Source organism: Dendropsophus ebraccatus, chromosome 3 (assembly GCF_027789765.1).
Source record: "Dendropsophus ebraccatus isolate aDenEbr1 chromosome 3, aDenEbr1.pat, whole genome shotgun sequence".
NCBI classification, from domain to species: Eukaryota; Metazoa; Chordata; class Amphibia; order Anura; family Hylidae; genus Dendropsophus; species Dendropsophus ebraccatus.
The window spans coordinates 49,377,097-49,391,945 of NC_091456.1; the positions used below are offsets into that span (position 1 = coordinate 49,377,097).

A 14,849-nucleotide genomic window follows, 5' to 3' on the forward strand; every position below is an offset into this window, starting at 1 on the left:
AAAAATGTTACTATTCCCTGTAATGACTGACGTTGTGGATCTGCTGTACCACCACTAGCGATGATGTAAGCCACACCAGGGAGCGGAGTCTAAGGGCCCCCTGGTTTTCATCAGTGCCATCCGCAAGGTGGGATTGACTTGCTGCAGCAGGCGATCCCCAGGTCGCTATCCCTGGCTTGGCTTGCTAGTGGCGGTGGGTGAGGTGCAGCTGGAGAGAGTTAGGCAAGCAAGCTGGAACACAGCAGGACTCGCAGCTGGAACCTGGCCAGCAGTCACAGGCAGGAACCACAGATAGCAGGAATCGCAGAGAGCTGAGACCTCACACTATGGGAGCATACAGGTTCCAACAGGGAATATTAGGACAGGTGCTTATTTATAGAGGAGGTGATTGAGTACAATATCCAATCCCTTTAAATCTAGAGGAGTAGGCACGCACATTCCCTATGAGCATGAGGCATACAGCTGGGAGCTGGCTCACCCCGTCTGGAAAAAGAGTCATGGCCATTCTGAATAAATAATTTTCTCCATTGTATGGAGCATTGAGGAGAACAGCTTAGGAGCATTGTTCTCCTGACCTATTAGGTCCTGAGGACGGCTTGTGAGAAACATGGACCTGACCATTTCTCATATATATATATATATATATATATATATATATATATATATATATATTACATATTTTATTAAAAGGTATTGCAGTATCAGAATATGAATCTGCTGTTTAAATTATAAAATATTTACATAGCTAAACCAGCAACTACACACACGGGGGAATGATTAATTTCCATTAAAGATGCAGTTTTCGTTATGCAGTCAAGTGCAATAGTATCTAATAGTACCTAATTTACAAGATATGTGATTTAACTTTATAAACGTTTATGCATTTTATTTTATGCATTGCTACTTCAGTGTTATTCAAATGTCACCTTAGTAGTTGGAATTCCATAGAGGATCATTTTCTCTCACATTAATTTGGATGCACCACCCTCAGCATTGTTTAATGAATCACCAGCTATCATTTTTTATGATTAAAATATGATCATGTTTGAAGCTCATGATAAAGTATAGCCAGATTGACTTACAACACCCAGAGAGATATTCAACATCTGTTAAGTTCACTTGGTCTGCACATCTTGCAAGTGATTTGTATCAGGAATGACAGATGTCACTATATACATTCTACAACATGATAGCCCTGTTATATTTAATGTTGTTCATTAAAGTCTCTGTGGAGAAACTAAACCAGGTAGATGGTAAGAACTTATTGGAGAAGGCAGACTGGGAAAAAAAAGATAGATTCAATCTAGATGTATTTTAAATAGCTAGGTTGTTGTTTTTGCACCCCTATTATAAAAACTTTTCACTTTCGGAATGGTAAAAAGAGTTGCTATATTTAAAAAAAAAAAGTGTTTCCTTTTTTTTTCTTTTCAAATTTAGTTAAATATAATTTAAAGATCCACTATGATAGCTGAAATATTTTTTAAAAAATGTAACTTATTTTTTGTAGATTTTTTTTTTTTTTACAAAATTTAAGAATAACATAACCAAACAGCATTGATTACAAGTTTACAAAAGTTTACAAACAGATGGTCAGTTATGGCTAAATACTCAAATTTTAAAGCAGTTGCAAGAAGGTGGTCCAATAGTCTCAAATAGTCTCAATAAGTTTTGCCACCTATGAAATAATGTCCTGGTGTTTGCCGGGAGTTCTGCAGTGGGTCTTGCCACCTATTAGCCAAACTTATGGGACTAAAGGCCCTATTACACAAAATGATTATAGGCCGTATTCAGTCCATATCGGCCGTTATGGGCGATAATCGTTTTGTGTAATAGAAGGCAACAATCAGCCGACATGAACAATGTCAGTTGATCGTTGCTGTCGTTTGTCTTTCAACATGTTGAAAGACAAACGATTATGATAGCAGCGATATGCTGCCGTCACTCCATGGAATAGGAGCGTCAGCAGACTGCTGCCATCCTCTCTGGGCTGCCCAGACGATCAAGCGACCACCCGGGCAGCCAACCTTGCAGCCCCCACTGTACTCATCCCCTCACTGCCGACACATTTAAGAGCTGACAGCACTTGTTTGCTCCTCTCTGTTGCCCCGTGTAATAGGGGCTTAAAATAGGATTATCTATTGCTTCAATAATTAGATCTTTGATGTTTGCTATCTGGACACATTGAGACAGTGATCAAATCATCTTTGTTACTGATAAGAAAAATGTAGTGTAGTTTTATTATTGAAGTGTTTGATTGTGTTTTGAGCAGGATATTTGGTTGGGACAAACAAATTTTACGTTTAAATGTTGTTGCTAGACAATTGGAATTAAAAGAGTTATCTGGCGCTAGTAAATTTTAACATGTTGCTTCCATATAAAAGATCATAACAATCATGTTATGCTTACCTCTCCACACTCCCCTGTTTTCCTGTGGCACTGTTGACGGTGTCCCCAACTGACTGCTGTCACTGCTATTCAGGAGTGGCAGCCTGCTCAGTAAATCACTGACTAAGACAGGACAGTGCTGAAGCCAGTGATTGGCTGTGCGGGCTGTCACTTCCAACACTATCTCAACTTGGAAGTAGTGGAAGCTAGGGTTAGTGGGTAACACCCACTATTCTTTCATATAAAAGAATATAAACATGTTATACTTACCTGTGGCAGTGTCATTGGTGTCCCCAACTGACTGCAGCCACTGTTTCTTAGGAGTTACAGCCCGCTCAGCCAATCACTGACTGAGATGGGACAGTGCTGTAGAGATTGTTTGTGTTGACTGTCACTTCAAAGACTATGTTGACTTGGAAGTAATGGCCGCTATAGTTAGTGGGGGACACCCGTGAAACCGTAGCAAGACACTGTGGGAGCGCAAAAAGGTAAGCATAACATGTTTATTCTGTTTTCTTAAATGGTCGCAACATGAGCTAGTACCGGATAACTGCTTTAAGTTTCAAACCGTTAGGATAAAGAGGCATAAATGGTGTTATATTATTATCACTGAATAGCTGTAATACTACTGATTTCTTTACACAGATGATTGTGATGGTCAGCTTGCCTCATCGCTCCCTCCTTCTTCCTTTACAAGTTCGTCAGCACTTTCTAGCACTCACAGTGCCGGGTTTGCTAGGTTAAACAGAAGAGATGGTAAGTTTATGTTTTTTTGCTTTTATATATATAACACAATAATAATAATATTTATTTGTGTGTAAATGTGTGGAGATGTATGGCAGGGCACAACTTTGGAGAGCCTTATGGGTAAGGAGTTTAAACTGAATTCTGGATTTAATAGGCAACCAATGCAGTGACTGGCACAGGGGGGAGATGTCAGTGTAGCGGCTGTAGAGGAAGATGAGCCTAGTTGCTGCGGTAAGGAGAGGGGAGAGCTTGGAGAAAGGAAGACTGATTTGTAAAGAGTTACAGTTCTTAAAGCGACTCTGTACCCACTTTGTGACTCCCCCAACTACTTATACCTTCTTTTAGCTGATAAGAAGTTTTTTTTGCTGGGGGGTCCAGGAGGCAGCGCATGCGCAATGACTGCTAATACTGTGTGGCCGAACAGAGGGCAGATCGGGAGGCAGGGGGAGATGGACAACCACACCACACAGGCGGCACTGGCCTGGGCATGATCGCTCTAGGCCACACCTCTTTGGCATGGCTACAGCCTGAATAAAGTATTAATTTCGGCCTCTGGAAAGCGACACCAGCATGGATAAACCTACCAGCAAAAAGAACTTCTCATCAGCTAAAAGAAGGTAAAAGTAGTTGGGGGGGTCACAAAGTGGGTACAAAGAATGGCGCACCCGCAATATAATAATAAATAAATTTGATATCTTTATTTTCAAAACACATAAACAAAACAGCAAATGAACATACACTTAAAAACACCTAAAAAACCCAATCCGGGCAAACCATCACAGGGAGTACTAGTAATAATATACGTGTCCCTCTAACCGCAGCCCCCTGACGAAGTCACGTGAGGTGACGATATGCGTAGGGTTACAGACCGGAGCCCCATCTCAGAGCCCTGGGTGATATGTGATTATACTGTTATGGTTTCGACCCTGACTCTCTGAAATGATAGGATAAGTTTTGCACTTGGTCACTTTTTTGGGGGGATTATTAGGTTTATTTATTTATTTATTAGTTCGTGCTATTTTTGTGAGCACGTGCACTTTAGGATATAAGTAATTTGAACAGTCAGGGTTCTGACTTATTTGTTCAGATAGGATATAGGGCCTGATATTTATTTGTTATTGGGGCTGCGGTTAGAGGGACACGTATATTATTACGAGTACTCCCTGTGATGGTTTACCCGGATTGGGTTTTTTAGGTGTTTTTAAGTGTATGTTCATTTGCTGTTTTGTTTATGTGTTTTGAAAATAAAGATATCAAATTTATTTATTATTATATTGCGGGTGCGCCATTCTTTGTCTTTCTGTCTTGTTTGGTATATGTTCTGTTTAAAGGACATGGGCAGCATCTCATTTAGAGATTTTTAGTAGCTCCCACCTTCTCTTTTTGTACAGAAAGTGGGTACAAAGTCGCTTTAAGATTAGAATAAATCAGGGCGACAGTAAGAGTCTGAGCTGTGTCAATGGTGAGAAATGGGAGAATTCTGGAGATGTTTTTAAGATGTAGGGGACAGGAGCATGCAAGAGCTTGAATGTAGGGATTGAAAGATATATTCCAGTCTAGCATAACCCCTACATATCAAGCTTGATGCACAGGAGTTATGCTAGTACCACAGAAACACAAGAAGTATGCTGACGTATATCATAGTATTGCTTTCAGTGTTTTATATTGCTTGGTCTCTCAGGACAGGTATAACACAAGGTATTTCATTGGGGAATTGCTTTGTAACTGCTAATTTTCTCTGTAGTGGTACAGCAATGAAGCATTGTGAATGCATTTTGCAATCAGTAGGAACCCCTTTGTTTTCAAGAAAAATCAGAAGTTCTCAAAAGCAGTTATGTTTTATGTGATAGTCTATTAGCTAGAGCCAAGATCTATGCATGAGCTTCTGTTTCTTTTAGCAGAACAAAGGCCGTATGCAAAGGATTTCTTAAACCCCACAGCCAATTCTATTCTAGATTTTTTAAATTGTTAAGGATCAACTCATATCTCAACATCTTATACTAGTCATCAAAAGAACATAGAGGCCTTATAAATGCTTGTCTGTACATTGCTATACAGCCAACAACAATTGTACAAAAAAAATCTTTTAAAAATAAGCCTGGACAACTTCTTAAATTTCAATATAAAAAATAATGTTTGTATACTTCTACAATACATAATATGGAGAATGAAGAATGCCAATAAAAAGTACAACTTGCCCCACAAAAATAAGTCTTACTAAACCTCTGTCAATAAAAAAAAAAAAAGTTTAAATGTTACAAATCTTAGAAGGTGAAGTGGGGAAAAAAAATAAAACAAAACAACTGCCAGTTCAGAAAGAAGTTCAAGAAGTCATATCACAAATTATATTTAAGATGTTCATTTTATGAAAGAACACCATGTTCAATTGTCATTGGTGAATCGCTGCTTGTGATCTGACAGGATATATACAGTATATGCCCTAGTGTGTCCTGTCTCAGCTTGTGTCCATGTTCACACAACGTTTGTTTTCAACCAAATTTTTGGAAAGCTGTCATTTTTAGGACATAAATATGGCTATTTTTTGTTAATTATGGAAGATGACAGCTGATGTTAACAGGACCCAGGAGTGGTGCATCGGAGGAACAAGGACGATGAGTGCCATTGTTTATCATTTTCTTGCCCCTACAAGCCTGCCTGCCGTTTTTGTACTTCCATTGGACTTCTCCTTTGATTTTCGAAATAATATTATTGCCTTAAAATAACAAGTGAAAAAATACATCCAAAAAAAAAACAAAAAACGTGATAACATATCCTGTAACCAAAATACTGCCACCATGTGATTGGATGACCACATGACACACTTTTAGATATGTGGTTCAATAGAGCAGCAATGGACACCTAATTGGTTACACTGTGGAGAACACTCTTCTGGGATAGGCTACCTAGTATTAAATAAGATTTTTCAGACAAAGACATGTTTATGATGTTTACTTACAAAGGGTATGTTCACACTGAGTAAAATAGGTGGAATTCCGTGGCAGAAATCCGCCTGCCTCAGTGTGTCATAGCGCTTCTAAGGGAGAGCACGCGCTCCTCCGCTGCCACCGTTCTCGGTTCAAAGAAGTGACATGCCACTTCTTTGACCGGAGAGGGGAAAGAAGCAGACGAGCGCGCCCTCCAATTCACTCACTACAGAACACTAAGCACGGCGGGAATTCCGCCGTATTTGCTAAGTGTGAACATAGCCTAACATTTAGGTGCATGTGGGAGGTTTTCAACAGACACAGATTCATGGGGTAATTCCTTTAATTTCACTAACCACATAATTGTTCTAGGAATTGTAAAAGGATGGTTTGAAGACAGGCCTAAGGATTTATAATGAGAGAGGTATCTAATTAAGCTATGTTTTTTTCCCACTTTGGACAGATCAACTGTACAAATAGCCCTATTTAGATCAAATGATGTTATTTGTCTGACAATCATCCAGGGGCATTGAAAATCAAATCTTGATTGAGAAAGTTGTTTGTATATCATGTGGTCTCATTGTGGGTTGCCAGCTGGTGTAGTTTGAGAACAAGTAATGTATTATTTATAACTGACACTACAATGAAATGGATTGCTTTTTTATTTTTTTTATTTTAAACTCATGATCAACTCAGATGTTAAACTCTGATTTCAAGGTAATTGGCATTTAATGAGTTTAGAAAATAAATAAGCATAGGACGTCAGATTAACATATTAAATACAAACAAATTATGAACCGTTCTAAAGCAATGAGACAACAGAATAAAAAATTGAAAGACATATATAAGAACTCAACATATATAAGAACTCAAATTATAACATTCCCGGACCAGCACTGTGAGGAGAAACAGTCGCATACGTTTTTTAAAATAACTATTTAAGCAAGATAATAACCTCATTCCAGACTCATAACTAGAGAGAAGCGAATTTAGCTAAAATCTGTTAATATTCTTGAATAGAATCTTAAAGGGGTTGGCCACTTTATAGTAAATATACACATATATACAGATATAGCAGATCTCCCCTACACTACAGACTATATTGTAAGATCTGAGGAAGGGATATAGTGTTAATATAATAATACTGGGTTCTAGTTATGAACACAACACCTACATAGAAAAAACTGAACCTCCATGATTTTTGAACATATCAAAGAAATACTTTATTAGATAAAAAAACACACATAAAATCGTACAACACAGTGAACTGCGACTGAGAAAATACATTAAAAACCAACAAGGAAAACATACAAATGAGGGGTGCTAATGTCAGGCAATGTTAAGAGAGTTGGTCAGGGGTACAATACAATTCATTGGTAAATTACCATAAAATCACCCTGAATCACAACAAACTATACAACATATTATACAACAGTCATTTGTCTTACCCAAATGGAAACGATATGCCAGCCAGACAATTGCCCCCACCCCAACGCACGTTTCGGTGAGCAACCTTTATCAAGGGGTACTGAGTGGTTGGAAGGCCCTGATATAAATACCCATACACCAGATCAAGCGTCCAATCCCCTACACCCCCCGCAGGTGGAACAAATGATAGAGCGTACCGTGTCCATGACGCTCGCCCGTCTGCAAACATGGTCATGTGATTATCGACGTGACGTAAATACGTCATAGACGGGCGCAGGCGTACTTGCGTATAGCCACTATGGAAATCCAGATCTCGCGGCAAGATCACGTGACAATAACACGTCACGCGACCCGCCCATATGAGTCATGTGATCATTACATCAGCGCAACGTCAGTGTATCATAGACGTGCGCAAATGCCATTACAGACATGTACCGAGAAAGTCCAGGTCACGCGGCAGGATCACGTGATTGACAAGATCACGTGTTCTGTTCACAGTACCATACAAAGAATATATGCGCAGGCGCAGATTATCATGGACTGATAGGTATTAAATCAGTGAAAAAACTCCCGGGATATAAGAAGAAGTTTATGGAAAAAATTATTATAATCTGGTCGGTGTAGTGAAATATAGCAATAATCCAGTGCACCATATGTAAAAATGAAATAAATATCCGTAGAACAGCACAGCACTACACAAATACTGCAATACTGCCACCAAGTGGTCAAAACCACTTGGTGGCAGTATTGCAGTATTTGTGTAGTGCTGTGCTGTTCTACGGATATTTATTTCATTTTTACATATGGTGCACTGGATTATTGCTATATTTCACTACACCGACCAGATTATAATAATTTTTTCCATAAACTTCTTCTTATATCCCGGGAGTTTTTTCACTGATTTAATACCTATCAGTCCATGATAATCTGCGCCTGCGCATATATTCTTTGTATGGTACTGTGAACAGAACACGTGATCTTGTCAATCACGAGATCCTGCCGCGTGACCTGGACTTTCTCGGTACATGTCTGTAATGGCATTTGCGCACGTCTATGATACACTGACGTTGCGCTGATGTAATGATCACATGACTCATATGGGCGGGTCGCGTGACGTGTTATTGTCACGTGATCTTGCCGCGAGATCTGGATTTCCATAGTGGCTATACGCAAGTACGCCTGCGCCTGTCTATGACGTATTTACGTCACGTCGATAATCACATGACCATGTTTGCAGACGGGCGAGCGTCATGGACACGGTACGCTCTATCATTTGTTCCACCTGCGGGGGGTGTAGGGGATTGGACGCTTGATCTGGTGTATGGGTATTTATATCAGGGCCTTCCAACCACTCAGTACCCCTTGATAAAGGTTGCTCACCGAAACGTGCGTTGGGGTGGGGGCAATTGTCTGGCTGGCATATCGTTTCCATTTGGGTAAGACAAATGACTGTTGTATAATATGTTGTATAGTTTGTTGTGATTCAGGGTGATTTTATGGTAATTTACCAATGAATTGTATTGTACCCCTGACCAACTCTCTTAACATTGCCTGACATTAGCACCCCTCATTTGTATGTTTTCCTTGTTGGTTTTTAATGTATTTTCTCAGTCGCAGTTCACTGTGTTGTACGATTTTATGTGTGTTTTTTTATCTAATAAAGTATTTCTTTGATATGTTCAAAAATCATGGAGGTTCAGTTTTTTCTATGTAGGTGTTGTGTTCACTTTATAGTAAAATAGTTCAGTGTACAGTATTAGTAGGTGTATTCACTGTATATACTGACAGCAGCTCCCTGTGTACCTCATAGAGCTAAAATCAGACTCCCCTCCTCCAGGCTGGGCTGTTCTGCTCTGTGGTGTTCCTGTCCATACAATAGCTATCATGGAGGAGCATGTGACCATGCCCCGCCCCCCATTGTCCACTACTGGGCTTGTAAATGCCTATGGTGGACACAGGAGGGCGGAGCGTGGTCACATGCTCCTCCATGTCGGCCACCTTATGGACGGAAACAAAACAGAGGTGGGCAGCACAGCCTTGAGGAGGGGAGCCTGATTTAAGCTCTATGAGGTACACAGGAAGCTGTTGTCAGTATATACATTACTGTATAATACTGTACCAGTTTTACTGGTACCTATTACTGTACCTATTTTACTATAAAGTGGCCAACCCCTTTAACAAATTTCAATAAAACAGGCAAAACTATAGTATCTACAGTACCGGGACTGTTACAGTCACATGTTCTTGAAAAAGTTTTAAAAATTGGAAAATCACAATTTAAAAAACATGTCAATTAGCCAGTTAATCATCCAATCTAATGAAACGCAACTTGTATAACACAGTAGGAGTGGAGTGCGAGCATTGATTATGTAATGTGCACTTTCAGTTTACTAATGAAACCCAATTTGTATAACATTGTAGAGATGTACAGTGCCTAGTGACTCAATAATATGCACTGTGTCTTCACTGGTCCCAGTTAATTCATAGAGGCCCCCAGTAAGTTGGTAAACTGGACACTTGGTTGGAAGCTACAACAATCCCTCACAATCAGCCCTCCTATGGTCTCCTCTCTGTCTCTAAATAGCTCTGTCGGCCTCTCCCTGCTCCAACTGCCTGCTGCGATCCTGCTCTCTCCTCTACATACACCCATCTTCATAAACGACCCGCCTTATATAGAGGGGGAGGTGCTGGCATCACAGAGGGGCCTGCAGTTGATTGGACGGGTAGTAGGGATTATGGCTAATCCCTTTCTCCTGTCCACTGATGCTTCAGACAGCATGTGCAGCTGCTATTAACCAAATAAAAAATTGCAGAACTAATACATGAATAAAACATATTTCTTTATTTAAATCAATAATAAATTACATAATTATCACCATGAGATACACAGAAGTACAAAACTGGAGAGGGGAATAGATGCCAGTGGGGTATATGTGACTAAGGACAAATGATAAATAAACAGTATAAAGTGGAACACCCCGTGTAAGGCACAGCTATATATATATATATAAATATATATATATATATATATATATATATATTAGATGACCTCCTGTATGTGCAGGGCCAACACACAGGGCAAACACAAGTGTGTATAGCGGAACAAAGTAAATCCACTAATCTGCCCAGCAAGCAATAAGTACAAGCCCAAATTATAGACAGAAGGAGTTAGAAATAAAATAGCCAAACACAGAAAGGAAGGGGGTGAGCACCAACTACCACACTGACATCTTACCACTCTACAGCACAGACAGCCTGACGTACGTTTCGCTCACTTCATCAGGAGCCTGTGCAGCCGCTATAATTTTTTTTGTTTTAGCTTATTTTCTTAATGAATTGGCGGGAATTCGCTTCTCGGACATGGGAATCAATGGTCCATTTTGCAGCAAATTTTGATTCGCTTGTCTCTACTCAAAACATACATGAATGTCATGGGTCACATGGGGCGTTGTGGCTTCTGACTGCTATTAGCAACTAGAAAGCAAACTGATATTAGCAACCAAAACTAACCATCAATAATGGGCATTGGAAACAAGATCAATGCTTGTCATTTAACTTTCTAGATCATGCAACCAATAGCAATGCATTTTGCATCTGCTGAATTTGTTGACAGGTGCCAAGCCTGCAAGGGTTCCAGTCGCCAGTTGGTTATCAGAAGGTGGCTTTATTAGAAGTGACTATTAATTAAGATATATGTTGATATTTATACAGGAAGTAATACTATGTATTCCGACCAGCAAACTGCCATCGGAAAGGCACATTCATTAGAGATAACTAATATATTGATACATACCTATTTCATATTGGTAGATGAAATCTGCACTCTATTATCTCATACACGTATCAGCTAACAAACAATAAAAATGGACAATTCTGCAGGTCGTAGCAAGTACTGCTGCATTGTTATATGCATTTTACATTGTCTTTTATCTCTACAAGGGAGTCTTTATCCCATATGGTGAATACGAGCTGATAGATTCTCTCTAACTGATTGGCTGGGGAAGATAGCGCATGCTTCACCACTTCTGCCTTTTAGCAACAGTCCTTGTTCCTGTAGGAATCTGAATGGGCCTTCAAATCATATGGATATTTATAGCAAATCTTTCCTAAACAAATTTCAGAAGGTTTGCTTATTTCTAGTTCTAATTATATCCTGTGATATACAATGGTACCTTGGTTTAAGAGTGTTTTGGTTTAAGAGCTCACAGTTTTTCAAAATTGTGACTTGGTTTAAGAGCATTGCTTTGGTTTAAGAGCTCCCTGTACTGGGTGGGAGAGGGAGTGGGGGATGGGCATGGTCTGCATAGAGGGGTCTACAGCCCTGTACTCTGACCCAGGAACTCTCCCTCACCTTCCAAATCATAGCAGATCCACTTCAGGCTGGGGCTTACATCAGGGGACAGGACTGTGGAGGTAATCTCTTCATGGCTGTAACCCCTCTCTCCCCAGACAGAAAGTGCTGCATGTATGTGTCCACATCTGTCCTGCTCATTCCTTCATACTCCCTGCAGTCTCTGGCAGATTTTTGGGGTGTGGAACCAATTGTCTGCATTTCTATGATTTCTTATGGGAAAATTTGCTTTGGTTTAAGTGTGGATTCGGATTACAAGCATGGTCCCGGAACAAATTATGCTCGTAATCCAAGGCACCACTGTAATAAGAAATAAATCACATTATTACTTTAAGTGGCTTCATATACAGATGTTCTCTTACTCCTCTCTACGCTCAATGTGTTCAGCAATGCATAATATGAGAAAAGGAAATATTTCCTGGCAACATGATATCCTGACACTCTAAGTGTTTACACCATGAACATAACAACCCATTGACTGTTACGTAAATAAAGTATTTATTAAGTGGAGTACTGTGTTGAAAAGATTCACACACATTCTCTTAACTTGCATGGCATAAACTCCCATAATTTGCAGATTGTTTTTTTTATCCCACAACTAATTGTTTTTAAAATTTTGATGTACAAGTGAGACATGTCATTAGAAAGTACATAGTGTTAGAAAGTATTTAGAAGGCATGGTGGGAAAAAAATGCAAAAATGAATATTGGCTATGGAGTGAAAGGTTAACGAAACTTGTCATAGAGACATATCAAAAGTTTTCACCAGTTGGGGTCTGGGTCATGAGATCCCCACCAATCTCAAGATGATGCCCAGACAACCCTTTTAACAGAGTGTGATTGGAGACCAGATGCTCATATTTTTCTCCTGTCTAATTCACATGTCCCATAAAGTTTGTCCATAATTGGGGATCCGTAATTAAGGTTCAATTTAGAGCACATTGATTTATATTGGGCTATTCACACAGTGTGTTAATTTTGATCTGTACTCCATTTTCGAAAAAAAGGACATGTTCTAGTGCGGATTGTGATTACCAATAGACGGATTACCAATAAAAGTCTGTGGAATCTGTATTTTTTATGGACGTCATGGATGTCACATCCATGTCGTCCGCAAAAAAACATGGATCAAATCTATGCAAACTAGTACTTTTCACATTTTTTGGAAACGGATGCAATTACGGATGCAAATATGGATGATTTTCCATGGATCTCGGAGAAAAAAATAGCGTGAGGTTTGGCGGCCCATAAAAATCACTGAACATGTGAATGAGGCCTAATAATAGTCTCAGAAGGGAAAAGTCATGCACATGCTGCCTTTTGTTGCAATCATTTTGTTCACTTTATCCAACAGATGATGATATATGATATATATAATAATATGATGATATAATAATAATAATAATAATAATAATAATAATAATAATAATAATAATAATCAGCACAATGATTATTGATCAGGTATAGCAACACTTCCACCCTGCTGCTCTATTGATTTTAGCTTCGGTATATATATATATATATATATATATATATATTTTTTTTTTTTTTATTAAATATTTTTATTAATTCCAAATAGATGATATAAAATCGATAATCTCATTATCAATAATATTTATCCTTATATCCCCCCTCCCAACCAATTAGACAGAAATCACAACCCGTAACCGTTACATTATTTTACAACTTCCTGTTGCAGTTTACCTCGCGGGGAGAATTAGAACAATTTTCAACTCACTGATTTGGGGGAGGAAGAAGGTTCGAATGAAACTAGAACTGCTTTGTTCACAGAGAGAGAAGGGGGACTAGATATTCCAGAGATGGAAAAATATTTTTTGGCTGCTCAGTTATCTTGGTTGGTCCCTTGGAGAGATAATAGTTTTTTTTTCACTGATAGGGAAAGTTTGTGAGATGCCGTTTGCAGATATATATCAAAAGCTGGAAGCAGGATGGTTGGAGGAGGGAGAATGGAAGGAGTGGGATATGGTAAAAACAATGGTTAAAGCATGGAAAAAAATGAAAAAAACTATTGGGATGGTAGGTTTTTGTGATTTTGCCCCTCTATGGGGAAACAAAAAATTATTGGAAATTAAAAAATTGGGGGTACTGGAGAGCCTCTGTGAGAGAGGGGTTCATACGGTAGCAGATGTATTAAGGGGTGGATGCATAAAAGAGTGGGATATCGTGAAAGGGGAATTTAATATTGGAGATGGGAAATGGTTGGACTATATGTGTTTAAGTAATGCCATTAGGGTTACAATAAGGGAAAAACAAGCGATTTTTATCAACAAGGAACCAATGATTGAAAAACTTAAGGGGAACTTCTTTCATAAAAATACCCTGTCCAAAATTTATAAATACCTGATTGGGTGTAAGGATGTAGTATTTAATAGTCAGATTAAATGGCAGGAGGAATTAGGGACAATTCACCCAGATGAGTGGCGGAAAATCTATAGGAATATAAGAACCGTGTCCCAATCTGCAAATCATAGAATGATACAATATAATATAACACATAGAATTTATTACACACCTGTCTTGCTAAAAAGAATTGGCAAGTGGTCTCATGATAATTGTCCTAGATGTGGGGTAGGGGCAGCAGGGTTTATACACATGCTATGGGAATGTCCTAAGCTTCAAGAATATTGGGTACAAGTTCATGCAAAAATTAATAGTATAGTGGGGGTTGACATGGAATGGTCTCCTAAGGTGGCTTTACTGGGTTTGGTACCAAGATTACAGGTCCCCAGGTATAAAATAAAAAAGATTTTGAGGCTTCTATTTTATGCCAAATTGTTAATAGCCCGGAAGTGGATCATGCCCCAAGTTCCGAGTCTAGAAGAATGGGAATCTTGTGTTAGATTGTATGAAAGTTTTTATGTTAAATTTTTTTTTCCCCTTTTGCAGCGAAGCGCCGGGAGGGGGGGGGGGTTGATAGAAATCCAAGCGGATTGTGGTTATGTTGGGTTATGTAACCTGTGGAGTACTCTCGGGGCGCCTGGAATAATAACTTTT

The 14,849-nt window shown here is 39.1% G+C and overlaps 1 protein-coding gene across 1 annotated transcript in view; it reads left to right on the top strand.

Annotated features, from left to right (window-relative positions):
• The window catches only part of CNTNAP4 (contactin associated protein family member 4), a 199,697-nt gene that overhangs the window by 3,019 nt on the left and 181,829 nt on the right, over positions 1 to 14,849 (top strand). Inside the window, exon 2 of the mRNA XM_069963476.1 lies at positions 3,031 to 3,141. Within this exon, the coding sequence (XP_069819577.1) occupies positions 3,031 to 3,141 (111 nt within the window). The remainder of the gene's footprint in view (positions 1 to 3,030; positions 3,142 to 14,849) is intronic.